We start from the raw sequence: 17,575 nt of genomic DNA, 5'->3' as shown, positions 1-17,575 counted from the left end.
AGCAAAACCAAACAATCCGGAATATGCAGGATGGAAAATACACCTGGAAAAGATCACAATGTCTGAGGTCATGGGCAACGGTAAAGTCGTGACCACTTGAATTGTCTGCTGCATGGACTTAACCCCAGTGTATGGCCAGGTCTCCAGTGTCTGAAGGAAAGCTGACCAGTGAGAATTATTTAGGGAGTTAAATTCATGAGTATAAAACCAAAGGAGTAGTTTGGATTTTGTGCATGCTTTTCCCGCTGCAGTATTTTTAAACAAATATTGCCTCAACCCTCTACTTCATTTCCTTGAGTGGGGATAGCTTAGCAGTTATCTTAAATTCAATCCATTTGGAAATGTGTTGTGTGTAAAGTGAATGACTAAGTGATGATTTCGTTGTTGGTAGCTCATTTGCACGTTGGGCACTTGGGCTCAGCCTGCCCTAGAGAACTTAGGGAATGACAGCAGCCCGCAGGTCCACCAACACCTGACCTCCATACACAAACCGCTCATCAGCTGTACACAGAGGCATTGTCATCTGTGACAGCCTTCATGTTGGGAGGAGGGGCTAGTTTTGCTGCTCTGTGGGTATTCTTTCTTTTTTAAGATATTGTATTTTATTTATTTTTTAAAGCTTGTTTGTTTGTTTATTAATTTGTGAGCGCAAGCAGTGGAGAGGAGCGGAGAGAGAGAAAGAGAGAGAAACTCCCCACACAGGGCTCTAACTCACGAAACTGTGAGATCATGACCTGAGCCGCAGTCAAGAGTCGGATGCTTAACCGACTGAGCCACCCCGGCTCCTGTAGATGACCTCTTATACAGCTCTCATTATAAGGCCACTTTAGAAAATACAGCTATGTAGGTGTTTTATGAAATACCTGTTCCTCTGATCCTAAGTTAGAGAGTAGTTCCTGCTGTGTGGAAGAAGGGCTCTGGAGCCAGAGTGGGTTCAAACTAACTTTGCTTTTAACCATGTAACCTTGAATATGAGAGTAAGCTTCTGGGCTACATGGTTTTCTCATCTGTAAAATGGGGATAATAACAGTAGCCTTCCTTATAGAGTTAATTGAGTTGAACGTGAAATGCTTAGAACAGAGTTTGACATGTAAGAAAGCGTTCTGTAAAAGTTGGCCATCATTAGCTATTATAACTTTTATTAGAAAGTTCCAGGCTTGAGCGACCTGAGTCAAACTGGCTGTTTTGGTCAAATTAACTAAGAAATTGCCCATTTCAGTGTACTGCTTAAGACCTTGGGATCTGGAGGGGTGCCTGGGTGGCTCAGTCGGTTCGGCTTCCGCTTTCAGCCCAGGTCATGATCTTGTGGTTTGTGAGTTCGAACCCCATGTTGGGCTCTGTGCTGACAGCTCAGAGCCTGGAGCCTGCTTGAGATTCTGTGTCCCTCTTTCTCTGTCCTTCCCTTGCTCACGCTCTATGTCTCTCTCTCAAAAATAAACATTAAAAAAAAAAAAATTAAGACCTTGGGATCTGGAGCTATTAATGACCTGATCTTAAAATGATATTCCTTGGACAAGTTATTTAACCTCTGTTAAGCTTCAGTTTCTTTATCTACTGTATGATACACTAAATTTAAACCCTAACAATATCCACTTGGTAGTGTTACTGTCAACATGAAATAAAATAATATGCATGATATATACAAAGTCATCGCCATATGCTTGTCACATCCATTCTTATTATGAGATGGCCCAAGTGAACCATTAGAATTAGATGTTTCTGGCCAGTGGAGCAGAAGATTTTATATTTATCTCCCCTCTTAACAATTCTTAAATTTTGCCTGGCTAATTTACATGAAAATACCACTCTGTGACTTGAATTATTCGCCTGGACAAAATCAGCTAATTGTCAAATCTAGTTCACGCTCTCTAGGAATAGTCTAAGTGGCTCCTTGATTTTAGTATCTGACCTCCCCTGCCTTTCATCTAGACGAAAATCTTTGTTTTATACAGCAAATATTGCCAGAAAACAGCAAATATTTTTATTCTTTTGACCTGACCAGTATTTTCAAAATGAGTCATTCTCAACTCTTTAAGTGGAATGGACGCTTTGCCAGTAAACTTCTCCAAAAGAGTTTGTTTCGCTGAACGCAGATACTATAGTACGTGAGCATCCATGGATGATGATACAAAGAGCTTGTCTCTTGCTTGGGTGCAAGTGGGTGTGGGATTAGACTGGGAGTGATGTGAGGGAAGCAGAGGCCCAGGGAAGGCCAAGGAGAAGGAACAGGCTTCTCTGACTGGGAAGTGGAGGGAAAGTAGGGAGGGAATTGCAAAAGGTTCCTGAGGGTGGTGTAAGAGGGAAGCTGTGTGGAAGATGTTGTAGTTTAAGGAGATATTGTAGCTTAAGGGGATTAAAACTCTGTGAATGAGAATAGATTCTATGACTCCTCTACAGTGTTTGAGAGCTTGACCAATGTTTACAGATTTTTAAAATTTAATCCTCATGATAATTGGTGCAGAACTGATACTGTGTGCACTTTCCATGTGTGAGAGGGAGAGAGGCCTAGGGTAACATGGCCAGTAGGAAGCAGGGCTTGGATTTGTACCCAGGTGTCCACCCTTGGAATCTAACGTTTTCTCTAATATACTGTGTCTGTTGAAAAGCTGTACCAGGGAAATCCTCCCACCGAAAAAAGTAGCCAAGGAAAAGATAGACATGTGGCTGAGGCTGGAGGAAGGGAAGAGGCAGGGGTATTAAGATCTATGCCTGTGGTGAGAGGGGACCCTGGGAAACTGGAGAAGGTGAAAGAGAGCTCAGAGGCCGGGTTCCTTGCTATCACACAGGTGAGAGGCCAGGTGAGGGCACACAGAGTTTGGAAGAGGGACCAGAATATTCAAGGTCTCAGATTCCCTACAGACTGGTTCATAGCAGAGTAAATCTGCGCTGTTATTCTTGGGTTCTATGGACAGTTTCATGATATAGTCTAGGGGTCAAGAACATAGACTCTGCCTGGTTCAGTCCAGGTTCTGGCATCTAGCAATGTGACCTTGGGCAAGTTAATCCTTTGTGCCTCAGTTTCCTCATCTATAAAACATGGATAATAGTAGTACCTCCCTCATAAAGTTATTGTGAAAATTAAGTGAAATAATACCTGTGAACCCCTTAGAACAATGCTTGACACCTAGTAAGCACACAGAATCATTTTTATCCATCCAACTTGTTTGTCCCTGGCAGGTAAACATAGCCAGCTGGAGAAGAGGTGGGTCTGTTATAGAAAGCACTCTTCCCGCTCATAGGGTATAGTTATCATCAGAAGGAGGTTGATATATAGTTACTAACTAAGTCCTTGGGATCATGGTGATAGTGTGTAAGGTTCTCCCATGTTTTGGCTAAGCTTCTACTCTAAATGCTTCTGGGTGAGGTAAGCCCCTGTGACAAACAGATGTGCTTGTTCATTGAGGAGCTACAACCCACCAGGGACCTCTGAGGAACTAAGGGAATTGTATGTATAACATGTGGATTGTTCTTTATTTCTGTTTTGGTTTTGGCAGGAAACAGCAAGAGATTGACTCCAAAGATGCTATTATTTTGCATCAGTTTGCAAGACCTAACAATGGTGTCCCCAGTTTGTCTCCTTTCTGTTTGAAAATGGAAACTTACTTAAGGATGGCTGACTTACCCTATCAGGTACTTGTGAACAAATGTATCTTTTTTTTTTTAAATTTTTTAAGTTTTATTTATTTATTTTGAGAGAGAGAGAGAGAGAGAGAGAGAGAGCAAGAATGAGCGGGGGAGGGGCAGAGAGAGAGAGGGAGACGCAGAATCCAAAGCAGGCTCCAGGCTCCGAGCTGTCAACGCAGAGCCCAAGGCAGGGCTCGAAGCCACGAACCGTGAGATCATGACCTGAGCAGAAGTCGGGCACTCTGCCAACTGAGCCACCCAGCAGCCCCTAAACATGTTTTATTTTCATGACAGTCATGTCAGAGGGGGAGTTCCTAATCTCACACCATGGGAAGGACTTGCTCTTGGTGCTGAAGGGGTGGGTGTGAAATTGGCAGGGCCCAGTCCTTACTAGATACTTAGGAGAGACTTGATTCTAGCGTCTGTTGATTTTTACATTCAATTTAATGAGGGATCCAAAGGGTATGGACTTTTGTAGGGTTCAGGGTCATGGTATCGCTTTTCTGACATAGAGTAGGCTTTGGTTAAGCTTGGATAGGCCTCCTGGGCAGCTACTAATAAAGGTGGGTGTACCATTGACCCACGTGGTTTTTTCCTTTAGATTTCTGTTTGACGGCATTATATTTTGTCTCTCATGAATCCTGGGGGCAGAGCACCCAGCAGGCCACCAGGGAGATAGTTGTGGATTTTGTGAGAGCTTTTCCATGGGGCTCTATGTTGTGTTCAGATGACTTTCAGCACAACATTTGCTCATTTCAGCGTTAAAGAATGAACAGAGGAACGCAGTTAAAGGTATACATTTTTCTGTGAGTTGTGTCTCACAAATTTGACAGGTTGTATTTTTTTTTTTAATTTTTTTTTTTAACGTTTATTTTTGAGACAGAGAGAGACAGAGCATGAACGGGGGAGGGTCAGAGAGAGAGGGAGACACAGAATCTGAAACAGGCTCCAGGCTCTGAGCTGTCAGCACAGAGCCCGACGTGGGGCTCGAACTCACGGACCGCGAGATCATGACCTGAGCCAAAGTCGGACGCTTAACCAACTGAGCCACCCAGGCGCCCCAGACAGGTTGTATTTTTGTTGTCATTCAATTCTATGTATTTTAAGAAAAATTTTCCCTTTTTCTTTTTCAGCTAAGATCTAGCCACATACAATATTTTAATGCTTTGGTTTTTGTTATTGTTTTTTAACTTTATGATCAGAGCAGATAGTCTCTGTGATAGTGATTCTTTGGAATTTGCTGAGGCTTTAGCCTAATGTGTGGCTGGTTTTTATAAATGTTGAAAATAATTACATATTCTCTGTTTAGGTGAAGAGCTCCCTAGATTTACTTGCTTGAGTGTGTTGAGTGTATTTTTTAGATCTTGTATATCTCTGCTTATTTTTTTAGCCTGTTCTAGCAGTTTCCAAAAGGAGTGGGTTAAAATATTCAACGGTATTTGTTGATTTATCTTTTCTTCCTGCCATTCTCTTGCTTCTTGCTTTATGCAAGAGGTTATATGTTTAGGTACACATCATATGAAAGAACACGTTTGTACTCTCTTGTTTCTTTTCCCAGTATATAGCACTCAGCTGAGTCCCCCCTTTAAAAAAATTTTTTTTAATGTTTTTATTTATTTTTGAGACAAAGAGAGACAGAGCATGAACAGGGGAGGGGCAGAGAGAGAGGGAGACACAGAATCTGAAGAGGCTCTAGGCTCTGAGCTGTCAGCACAGAGCCTGATGTGGGGCTCAAACTCACGAACCGTGAGATCATAACCTGAGCTGAAGTTGGTCACTTAACCGACTGAGCCACCCAGGCGCCCCTCCCCTCTTTTTGTAATCTTGAATTTTATATTATCAGATATTGAGATTGATTCTCTAGCTTTCTTTTTGTTCATAATTGCTTGGGATATCCTTGTCCATCCTCTTTATTTTTTGTGTATTGTCTTTCATGGGCAATGTATTACTTATAGCCAATCTAAGACTCCTTAACCTGTGAGTTTTCCCATTTATGCTTGTAATTATTCTCTTACTATGACTTATTTCTAACATCTTACTTAAAGTTTATTTATTTATTTTGAGAGAGAGAGGGAGAGAGAGAAAGAGAGGCAGAGAGAGAGGGAGAGAGAGAGAATCCTAAGCAGGTTCTGTGCTGTTAGAGCAGAGCCCAACGCAGGGTTCAAACTCATGAGCCATAGGGTCGTGACTTGAGCCAAAATCAGGAGTTGGACATGTAACCAATTGAGCCACCCAGGTACCCCTCTAACATATTATTTAGTATTTTTCTCCTTATCATACTTTTTTTTTTTCTCATTTCCTGCTTTGTAATGGATAGATGAAAGAAAAACTTTGTCATTTAAAGCAAATTCTATTTATGTCATTCTGGTGGTTTCTCTGAAGATCCAAATTTGAGTTTACTTATCTCTCCCCATTTCTCAAATGCTGTGTTGTTGGTCCTCTGATGATACGAGTGTGTTACAGGTTCACATGACTCTTGGGTCTCTCTTTTCCCAGCCCTGATCCCAAGTGTGTTGTTGTCTAATGTTTTAATTCTGGGATTTTGGAAATCCTGGTCCTTTTTTAGCAATAAACCTTACTAAGTTTCTGGCCAGCCTTATTTCCCATATATCTTCTCTGCCAGGATTATTTCTTTTTATTAGAGCAAGTCCTTGATATTTTCCGATTGAGCCTCCAGTGAGGCTTATTATGCAGTGAACTTCTAGTGGCTCTGTGTGCCTGACGACGTCTTCATTATGCCCTCACATTTGACACAGATACGTTCAAAGTTCTTTTCCTTCAGGGCTGTAGAAGTATTCTTCCTTTGTCTTTCTGCATTGATATTGCTATTGAAAAATATGATGTCAGTCTGATTCTTTTTCTCTTTCTCTCTGGAAGCTTTCAGAATTTGCATTTAATCTTGACATACTTAAATTTCACTATGATGTGCCTTGGTATGGGTCTTTATGCATCTTGTTTGGTCCTTTCTAAACTCTTTTAGTCTGAAATCCTTAATCTTTTTTTTTAATTCTGGGGAATTACTAATTTTCTTCAAATTCTTCTTCCTTTTTTTATTTGTTTTACCCTTCTTTTTTGTAAGTTTTTTTCTTTTAAGTTTATTTGAGAGAGAGAAAGTGAGAGTGTGAGAGAGAGCAAGAGAGGGGCAGAGAGAGAAGGAGAGAGAATCACAAGCAGGTTCCATGCTGTCTGCACAGAGTGTAACACGAGGCTCGATTTCACGAATGGTGAGATCATGACCTGAGCCGATCAGGAGTCAGATGCTTCACCGAATGAGCCACCCAGGCACCTCTTCCCTTCTTTCTTGTGCCTTATTATCCAGATACTGAAATCTCTGCCTTTATTTTCTGTATTTTTGAACATACTCCTTCATTCTTCTTCCTTCTGGGTGAATTCACCTTTCTGAGCCATTGTACCACTCTGTTCTCTTCTTGTATCTGTCATACTATTTATCTGTTGAGGTCCACTTTTATTTTTCTTCGTAATACTTCTCCTGTGTTTGTATTACAACTTCTTCTCTTATACCTTAGATGACATTTATTATGCCAATTAAAACTCTTTGGTCTGTCCCCATAATCCTGCGTCATGTTGTATTTATTCAGTCTGTTGTTCTTCTGTTATAGTGGTTGTATGCCTCAGGTGTCTATTTTTGTTTGCGATTTCCTTTTACCAGAGATGTCAGCTTCCCTGCCTGGGAATTTGTAGGGGGCAAGGGCGAAAGCTTAGCCTCTGAGGGGATGTAGGAAAAGTAAGGAGGTGAGCCCCAGGCATCCCCAAACCACTCCTCCAAATGCCTCCTACTGGTCTTACAAAGTAGCAGCATTGGGAGGAGGTGGTCTCCTTAGCCGATAACAGCAGGAGCCAAGCTTTTGGCTTCCCTGATAGTGACATTACCCCTCCAACTGCTGACACCCCCAGGCCTCTGCTTTCTGAGCCAGTTTCTCTACAGAAGAGAAGGGGTGGGGTGGTAGTCATTCTCCTAAGGCGGGGCTGGGATGAGAGGTGTGGCATCCTCTTGGCTTGGGGCCCCACTGGGGGTGTGTCGGAGCAGCCCCTGACCTGGGCTTCGGGTGAGGGGCCCTGGGAGGGCATGTGGTATTTGGGGGACAGAAGGAGGTTCTTTAGGACTGGGAACTGGAATGCAAGGGCTGAGTCTGGAGAGAGGAACAGAGAGATCATTCAGGACTTTCAAAGCAGGAATAGAGGATAAAATAGCACTGAAGACAGACAAATCTTGAACCATCTAAAGGCAGTGGATCAGAGTTCAAAGATCACTGTTCAGCTTGGTGTTGGCAGTCGGCACTGGAAAGCATATGTCACTGAGGGGCTCACACTGAAGGAAGGAACTGCTACCCAGCAGCTGCCTGTCTCTGTCCCATCATCACTCTTGACTAAATCATATCCATCAGCCTTGGCAGCTTTGGGGCAGTCAGGGTGCCAATACCAAACGCTGTGCTCGGTAGCCTCTTGTGGCTCCTGGGTCTCTTGCGCGCCACCCCCCTCTGCCCCCGCCGTTGATGAAGCGGTTCTGCTGTTTGCGGGGCTGTGGCAGCTGCCAGGGCGTGCTCCCCTTTCCCTTCCTGTCTTCACGCCTGCAGGTACTGACTGCTGTGGCCCTGTCCTTACTAGTAGCCTAACTACCTTTGTTCATGTTGCAGCTGCTTTTAGTTAGTGTGTCTGGAGCAGCAGGCACACATCTCACCATGAAGCCTGAAGCTGTTACAGAGGCCTTCGAGGAGGTGACCGCTTACCCCCTTCCAAAATTATTATTTCCTGTATGTGTGTGTGTGTGTGTGTGTGTGTGTGTGTGTGTAGAATTTTTTTTTTTCTTTTAAAGAAAGGTGTAGGTGTGCTTTTCCTTCTGTGAGGTCTCTATGGAAAATAAATGGAGGGGATGGTCAGTTCGGGTGGAGATTTAGGTAACAGAAAAATGGTTCTGTGGTTTAGAAAGGGATGCTCCGTGCCTGTCCCAGGCGCCTGGGGACCTGTGTGCCATCAGTGAGGGTTTGTGCTCATGTAAGTGGTGCCTGGGAGGTGCTGGAGGGCTCAGCGCCTGGACTCGTCTGTGCAGAGGCATTTTGTCAGAGATCCAGAGAGCTCTACTCTCTGCCCCTTCTTTGCGCTGTGCCTTAAAAAAAAGAAAAAAAAGGTTAAGATGCCATATTCCTAAGAGCACGTCTTTATAGTTGAAGCTTCTTTATTTTGTAACCTAAGAAGGACTGTAATAAATATTTGATGACCATTAGTAGAAACTCACAAGGCCCCCCCTTTTTTTTTTTTAAAGCCTGATTTATTGGCCACAGTTACCATCTTTTAAAAATCAGGCTATAAATATTGGTAGGTCAATTTCAAAAACTTTTCATTTTGTAATAATTACAGATTCATATCGGGGTCCTGCAGATACGGTTAATTTTTTTTTTTCCAAAATGAAAATAGCTTTACCGGTGTTGTTGTGATTACACGTAGATGCCATAGAGTCCTGATAAGAATTTCAAACAATACTAACGCAAAAGTGTAAGTGGAAAATGTAAGTGGAAAATGAAAGTCACCTGCCATCCTACTAGCTGGAGGTTACCATCACTGATACTTTGGTCTCCCTTCCATACATTTCTCTGGACATGGATAAGGACACCTACATCATTTGCCATAACTGGTTGTAGAGGAAGCATGTATTTCGCACAATGATTCTTTTTAAATAGGAGAAAGAAAAAGAAAGAAAATGGCTCCTTAGGAACTCTCTGCTTTGGCTTTCAGCCCTAACTTTTGATGGTTCTGTTTACTTGCTGATCCTGTCTGTTTTCCCCCACCATCTTTTTGTTTTGAAATTTTCTAAAGACAAGCTAAAAGAATAGTGCTATAATACCCATATGACCTTCACCTAGATTCACCAGTTATTGCCTATTTTTGCTTTATTTCTCTTTATGTATGCCTTTGTGAACAATTTTTCATGAACCATTTGAAAGTAAGCTGCAGGCGTCGTGACACTTCGCTCTTCAGTGCTTCAGTAGGCATCTCCAAAAAATAAGGACATTGGGGCACCTGGGTGGCTCACTTGGTTAAGCATCTGACCTCAATTTCAGCTCAGGTCATGCCCGCATCAGGCTCTGTGCAACAGCGTGGAGCCTGCTTGGGATTCTCTTCCTCCCTCTCTCTCTGCCCCTCCCCTGCTTGCATGCTCTCTCAAAATAAATAAAAACATAAAAAAATACGGATATTCTGTTTACAAAGCTACAATACATAGTTGTAAGGAGAAGTACTCAAGTTTTTTCCTTCTTACACAGGGGAAAACCCAGTTTTTCCCTATTGTGTGTTTCTTGTGAGTCTCCTTTACTACTAACATAAAACCCTTCATTTCTGACACTTCTGACAGATGTGAGGAGGTTCTTCCCCCACACCAGGCAACTCTCTGTGACACCCTCTGGGTGTCCTACAATCTAATTCAATTCTGATACTCTACCTGGATGCACTGTCAGATCCCACACTTTAAAGGCTCAGTCTCACAGACTATATCCCTCCCCCTCTACAGAACTCAGGGAAACACTTCTGTTTATCAGTTTATTAAAGACTACAGTAAAAGATACAAATGAATTGAGGTGCTTGAGTGGCTGAGTCTGTTTAGTGTCTGACTCTTGATTTCGTCTTGGATCATGATCCCGGGTTTCGTGAGATCAAGCCCCACGTCGGGCTCTGTGCCAGCAGCATGGGATTCTCTGTCTCCCTCTCTCAGAAATAAATAAGTAAACAAACATTAAAAACAACAGCAACAACAACAAATGAACAGCCAGATGAAGTCATACTTAGGGTGAGGTCTGGGAGGGTCCCAGTGTAGAAGCTTCTGTCCTTGTGGAGTTGGGGTGGGTCACCCTCCCTCTATGGGTGTTTTTACCCACTGGAAGCTCTCTGAACCCCATGCTTTTGGGATTTTATGGCTTCCTCACATAGACGTGATCAATTATTAACTCTATTTCCAGTCCCAGAGAGGATGGAGGAGGGGGTGGGTCTGAAAATTCCTGGCTTCTAATCAAAAGGTTTGGTCTTTGTGGTGACCTGCCACCATCTAAAAGCCATCCAAGGAGCCCACCCAGAGTCACCTCATTAACACGAAAGATGCTTCTAGGAGCTCTTGTCCTAGTGCTTTTATCATTTATGAATTTTTATAAGGCTTTTAGGAGCTCAGTTCTGAGAACTGGGAGCAGAGACCAACGTATATATTTCTTATTATTTCGTAACAGTGGATGCTTGGACTTTTTTTTCCAATGTGGTATAATCTACAGAATTTCTCAAATATCTGAAATTTAGCCAGTGGGAGACCTTTCAAGATGGCTCCAGGGGTGCAGTGAATGTAATGGATATATATTTAGCTGAAAAGTTGGGGTACCATGGCTAATGTAGCAAGTCAGTGTCCCAAGACTTTGGGATTTCTTTTAAGGTTTCACATTCTGCATTTCCAAATGGTGATGGTGATGTTAATACTTCTGATGAAGGCACTTGTCAAACACTTCATTGTGCATTTTCTCATTTACTCCTATGATTCTTTTTTTTAAATTTTTTTTTTTTCCAACGTTTTAAATTTATTTTTGGGACAGAGAGAGACAAAGCATGAACGGGGGAGGGGCAGAGAGAGAGGGAGACACAGAATCGGAAACAGGCTCCAGGCTCCGAGCCATCAGCCCAGAGCCTGACGCGGGGCTCGAACTCACAGACCGCGAGATCGTGACCTGGCTGAAGTCGGACGTTTAACCGACTGCGCCACCCAGGCGCCCCTACTCCTATGATTCTTGATATCCCCATTCTGTGGTTGAGGAAGTTGAGGCCCAGGGAAGATTAAGGGAGACTCAGAGAGGGACCAGGGTCACACTGAATAAATGATGGAACCAGACTTTTAAACCCAAAGCCTATGGTTTTTACTGCTTTGCTAATAATGTAGTGTAAGTATAGGTTAATCTCACCCAGGGCAGACTTACAGGGGGAAACTTCAGCTCAGAAATAATACAGAGGTTTTACCTCTTCATTTTTCTTCTCAAAATTACTTTCAGAAACTCCCCTCAACAGGCCAGTCAGACTCCAATTGCTTAAATAAAACAGACCAGGAGTTCTTTAATATATTTAAGGAAGTTAAAGAAAATTAAGTATTCTTTTTAAAATAAACACTTTTATTTTAAAAGTAACAAAACCACATTCTGAAGCATTGAAATTCATGGAAAGATCATCTGCATCTCATAGTCTTGCCGGTTACTTTAGACATTTTTGTGTTTCTCTTTTAAATGTTTTTTGAAAAAATAGAATTCATCTAATTTTTAATTAGATATGATCATAGTGTCTCTAAAGTATTATTTTCTGCTTTTTATATAGTAAGCAAAATACATTTCTTCTTAGTTGATATTTTGCTATTTTTATTTTTATTGGAGTATGGTTGACATACAACGTTACGTTAGTTTCAGGTGTACAGCCTAGTGATTGACAATTATACACATCATAAAATCCCACAGTAGGTGTAGTTACCGTCTGTTACCATACGAAGTTACTACAATACTATTGACTATATTCCCCATGCTGTGCTTTTCATCACTATGATTTATCTATTTTATAACTGGAAGTTTGTGCTTCTTAATCCCCTTTACCTACTTTGCCTGACCCCTACATCCCTTCCCCCTGGCAATCACCAGTTTGTTTTCTGTTTTTATGAGTCTGTTTCTGGTTTGTTTGTTTGGGTTAGTTTTTTAGATTCCACCGATCAGTGAAATGATACGGTATTTGTCTTTTCTGTCTGATTTATTTCACTTGGCATAATACCCTGTAGGTCCATCAATATTGTTCAGATGGCAAATTTCATTCTTATTTATGGCTGAGTAATATTCCACTGTCTCTCAGTCTGTCTATCTATCTATCTATCTATCTATCTATCTATCTATCTATCGGTGTATCTATCCCACATCTTCTTTATCCATTTACCTATTGATGGACCCTTAGGTTGCTTCCATACCTTGGCTATTGTAAATAATGCTGCAGTAAACCTAGAGGAGCATATGTCTTTTCAAATTAGTGTTTTTTTTTTTTTGTTTTTTTTTTTTTTAAATTTTTTTTTTTAACATTTATTTATTTTTGAGACAGAGAGAGACAGAGCATGAATGGGGGAGGGTCAGAGAGAGAGGGAGACACAGAATCGGAAGCAGGCTCCAGGCTCTGAGCTGTCAGCACAGAGCCCGACGCGGGGCTCAAACTCACGGACCGTGAGATCATGACCTGAGCCGAAGTCGGACGCTTAACCGACCAAGCCACCCAGGCGCCCCTCAAATTAGTGTTTTTGTTTTCTACGGGTAAATACCTAGTAGTGGAATCACTGGAGTGTATATTCTGTCTTTAATTTGGAGGAACCTCCAAACTGTTTGGCATAGTGGTTGCACAAATTGACATTCCTGCCAACAGTGCATGAGGGTTTCCTTTTTTCTATGTTCTCGCTGACATCTGTTGTTTCTTGACTTTTTGATACTAGCCATTCTGACTGGTAATATCTCATTGTGGTTTTGATTCGTATTTTCCTGATGATTAGTGATGTTGTGCATCTTTTCATGCATCTGTTGGCCATGTAAGCGTCTTCTTTGGGAAATGCCTGTACAGGTCCTCTGACCTTTTTAAAATCAGTTTTTTAAAAATTTTTTAGCGTCGAATTGTAGGAGTTCTTTATATATTTATATATGACTCCTTATTGGATATATCATTTGCAAATATTTTTTCCCATTCGGTAGGTTGCCCTTTTGTTTTGTTGATGGTTTCCTTTGCTGTGCAAAAGCTTCTTAGTTTGATGTACTCTCAGTTGCTTATTTTTGCCTTTGTTTCCCTTGCCTGAGGAAACAGATCCAGAAAAATATTGCTAAGGCTGACGTCCAAGAGATTACTGTCTGTGTTTTCTTTTAGAAGTCTTATGGTCTCAGGTCTTACATTTAGATATTTAATCTATTTTGAGTTTGTTTTTGTGTATCATGTAAGAAAGCTGTCCAGTTTCATTCTTTTGCATGTAGGTCTCTAGGTTTCCAGTGCCATTTATTGAAGAGACTGTCTTTTTTCCTTCATATATTCTTGCCTCCTTTCTCATGTAATTAACGGTATAAGCATGGGTTTTATTTCCGGGCTCTCTATTCTGTTCTGTTGATCTTGATCTATGTGTTTGTTTTTGTGCCAGTACCCATAGTGTTTTGATTACTGTAGCTTTGTAGTATAGTTTGAAATCAGGGAGTGTGATGCCTTTGTTCTTCTTTCTCAAGATTGCTTTGGTATTCAGGGTCTTCTGTGGTTCTACACAAATTTTAGGATTATTCATTCTAGTTCTTTGATAAATATTAATGGTATTTTGATAGGAATTGCATTGAATCTGTAGATTGCTATGGGTAGAGTGGACATTTTAACAGTATTAATTCTTCTAATCAATGAGCAAGATGATATCTTTCTATTCATTTGTGTTGCCTTTCAGTTTCTTTCCTCAGTGTCTTCTAGTTTTCAGAGTATTGGTCTTTTACCTCCTTGGTTAAATTTATTCCTAGGTATTTTTTTCTTTTTGATGCAATTGTAAATGGGATTGTTTTCTTAATTTCTCTTTCTGCTAGTTCATTGTTAATGTATAGAGATGCAACAGATTTCTGTATATTAATTTTGTATTCTGCAACTTTACTGAATTTATTTGAATAGATTTTTGGTGGAGTCTTTAGGGTTTTCTATATTTAGTATCATGTCATCCACAAATAGTGACAGTTTATTTCTTAACAATTTGGATGCCTTTGATTTATTTTCCTTGGTTGATTGCTACAGCTGGGATTTCCAGTACTATGTTGGATAAAAGTGACAAGAGTGGGCATCCTTGCCTTGTTCCTGATCTTAGAGGAAAAGCTTTCAGCTTTTCACCATTGACTATGATGTTAGCTGTGTGTTTTTCATATATGGTCTTTATTCTGTTGAGGTGTGTTCCCTCTATACCCACTTTGTTGAGACTTTTTACCATGAATCGATGTTAAATTTTGTCAAATGCTTTTTCTGTTTCTAAAAATAAAATTTTTGATGATAATGACCTACTGGAACTTTCCTTTCCGTAAGAGTCAGCCACTAATTTTTGCTAATCCAGTTTTTAAAAGCGATCTAGATAAAAATGTACCAGGGGCGCCTGGGTGGCGCAGTCGGTTAAGCGTCCGACTTCAGCCAGGTCACGATCTCGCGGTCCGTGAGTTCGAGCCCCGCGTCAGGCTCTGGGCTGATGGCTCGGAGCCTGGAGCCTGTTTCCGATTCTGTGTCTCCCTCTCTCTCTGCCCCTCCCCCGTTCATGCTCTGTCTCTCTCTATCCAAAAATAAATAAAAAACGTTGAAAAAAAAAATTAAAAAAAAAAAAAAATGTACCAAATACTCAGGGAGGGGTTGGTTCAGAAGGAAAGGCAGAGGTACAAACAGTAATATTATAAGAAGAGGGGAACGTACGCTGCATGACAGAAGCATGGAGGAAAGGAGATGATGGTTGCACCTGGGAGAAATAGTTCACCAACAAGGTGAAATTTGAACTAAGTATTTTAGGATAGATACGACTTGGCAGAGGTTGGGGAAAAGGATTCCCGTAAAAGGTAAAGAGTGTGCAAAGTCAGAGGGGTGGCAAAGACCTTGACACGGGTGTGGGCAGTTTGAAATTCAGGAAATCGGAGGGGTTGATAGCAAGGGGGCTGGGCAGGTGGGCAGCAGCTAGAGGGCATAGGCCTAGACTGCTATGTGGAAAGGGTTAGAATAGCCCCATGTAAAACCACTGGATAATTTTGAGCAGCACAGAAATTTCTCTCTCTGCTGTTTGCATTGCAGTTTCCTCTGGTGTCAGTGTGCAGGATAGAATCCATCTGCAAATGACAAGAATCCTGAAGGGGCTGTGTTAGGAGGATATGGGTGCTATCAAGGGTGATCTGAAAGAGGTGCTATGTTATATGGTAAATCTAGATCTTTAGTGTACACATGAGAATGTCTGATGTAATAGCAACTTTTAGAGGTATGTGACATTTCTCCTGGTCAACATCAAGGGAAATGTCTAGGGTTGCCATGTATTGTTCCACAGGTTGTTCGCTGCACCACAGAGCCTGGCTAGGGAGTAGGGGCGACATCTGGACCCACTTCTGCTTGCCAAGCTGTGAACCCTGGCATAGACTCTATTTACCCAGAGGATGTTCTGTTTTCCAAATCGCAACAAAAACATATGGCTAACAGCAGCCCCAATAACTCCCTTTTCTAGGCTAGGCACAGAATGAATTTCTTTAGAATAAGCAATGAGATACAGCATACCAAGAGACAGGGACCAGTTAAAGTCCCCATTGTTCTCTACCAAAGACAGGAGTGGCAACATTTAACTAGTACCTGCTCAACTCTGCAGAAAAGTGATATTACCTCAAAGGTTTGAGAAGCCCAGGACCTTCAAGCATAGTCTAAGCTCAGTTCTGTGGGCTTAAATAGATAATTGCCTTTAAGGGCCATGATATCCAGCTATAACCCTGTTATCTTGCTGGAGGCCAACATAGTCTTCAGGTATGCTTAGTATATACCACGTGCAATTGGCAAGCAAAATTTCTAGACACAGAGAGACTTGACTTAGAAAACTGGCAACATTCTATGTTTTTATCCCTTGTGGTGAGGTATATGGTTTGGTTTTGGGGGAAATTCATGCGCAAACCTTGCTGTGATTTGGGTGAGGATTAGAATGATAGTTACCATTGTTAAACCCAATGGTTTCCCACAAAAAAACAGTGGTTTTTTCATTTCTCCGTAAATTTTGGTTTTGAGCCCAAAAGGAGGATTTGACCAGGTGTCTTCTTTTTTTTTTTTTTTTTTTTTTTTGGGACAGAGAGAGACAGAGCATGAACGGGGGAGGGGCAGAGAGAGAGGGAGACACAGAATCGGAAACAGGCTCCAGGCTCCGAGCCATCAGCCCAGAGCCTGACGCGGGGCTCGAACTCACGGACTGCGAGATCGTGACCTGGCTGAAGTCGGACGCTTAACCGACTGCGCCACCCAGGCGCCCCAACCAGGTGTCTTCTTGAGTGGGGCCCTGGCAGAGTTTTCTGTCATCTTTGCAAGGAGGTATCTACTTGTCCAGGGCTTGATGCAAATGGTAATTTAAGATTATTTTGTTTCTCGAGGATGCGATGAGCGTTACTGGATACCCCTTGAGCAGAGGTCAGCAGGCTATAGGTTTGTGGATCAAATCGGGCCTGTGAACTAGGAAGGACTTTTATATTTTTAAGTAGTTGAGAAAAGTCAAAAAGGAAATGAAAACGTCATTGCCCCCAAACAACCCTTTACTGCCACACTCGTTCGTTTCTATATTGTTTGTGGCTGCTTTTATGCTACAACTGTGAAGTTGAGTTGTGACAGAGGCCCCCATGGTCTGCCTGAAATGTACTGGCTGGTCTTTCACAGAAAACGTTTGCTGACCTCTATTTCAGAGAAAAGTTTAAAGATGTAGAGGGTTGATACATTTAAAATTTATCTCATGCTATCTTTTTAAAGACAAAAATAGCTTTATTGAGATATAATGGACATATAATAAGTTGCCCATATTTAAAATGTATAACTTGGTAAATCTTGACATGTAAATACTCAAGTGAACATCACTATAGTCAGGATAGCAAGTATCCCTTACCCCCCAGATTTCTGTGCTCTTTGTAATCCTGTCCCTGCCTGTCTCCCATCATCCCTAGCAAATATGGGTTGGCTTTCTGTCACTATAGATGAGTTTGTTTTATTTGGGGTTTGTTTTATATGAGTGGAATCCTACAGCAAGTACTCTTTCTTTGTCTGGCTTATCTCACGTAGCAACATTGTTTTGAGATTCATCTGTGGTTATGGAGCGTATCAATAGTTCATTCCTCTTCATTGCTGAGTTATGTTCCATTGTAAGAATATGCCAGAATTTGTTTATTTTTGTACTTCTCAAGGGCAT

The 17,575-nt window shown here is 41.6% G+C and overlaps 1 protein-coding gene across 9 annotated transcripts in view; it reads left to right on the top strand.

Annotated features, from left to right (window-relative positions):
• The window catches only part of FAXC (failed axon connections homolog, metaxin like GST domain containing), an 82,660-nt gene that overhangs the window by 3,363 nt on the left and 61,722 nt on the right, over positions 1–17,575 (top strand). For 8 of the 9 annotated variants that reach the window (XR_009263150.1, XR_009263149.1, XR_009263148.1 and 5 more), the window contains 2 exons: positions 3,495–3,630; positions 8,280–8,360. Coding sequence is in view for 5 of the 9 variants with exons in the window: in XM_058734786.1 (XP_058590769.1) it covers positions 3,495–3,630; positions 8,280–8,360 (217 nt within the window). In the remaining 4 variants the exon portion in view is untranslated. The remainder of the gene's footprint in view (positions 1–3,494; positions 3,631–8,279; positions 8,361–17,575) is intronic. The other variant, XM_058734784.1, reaches the window with a different exon arrangement.

Source organism: Neofelis nebulosa, chromosome 6, assembly GCF_028018385.1.
Source record: "Neofelis nebulosa isolate mNeoNeb1 chromosome 6, mNeoNeb1.pri, whole genome shotgun sequence".
NCBI lineage: Eukaryota > Metazoa > Chordata > Mammalia > Carnivora > Felidae > Neofelis > Neofelis nebulosa.
Note: the sequence above shows the minus strand (reverse complement) of the source record. Positions and strands in the feature narration are given on the sequence as shown.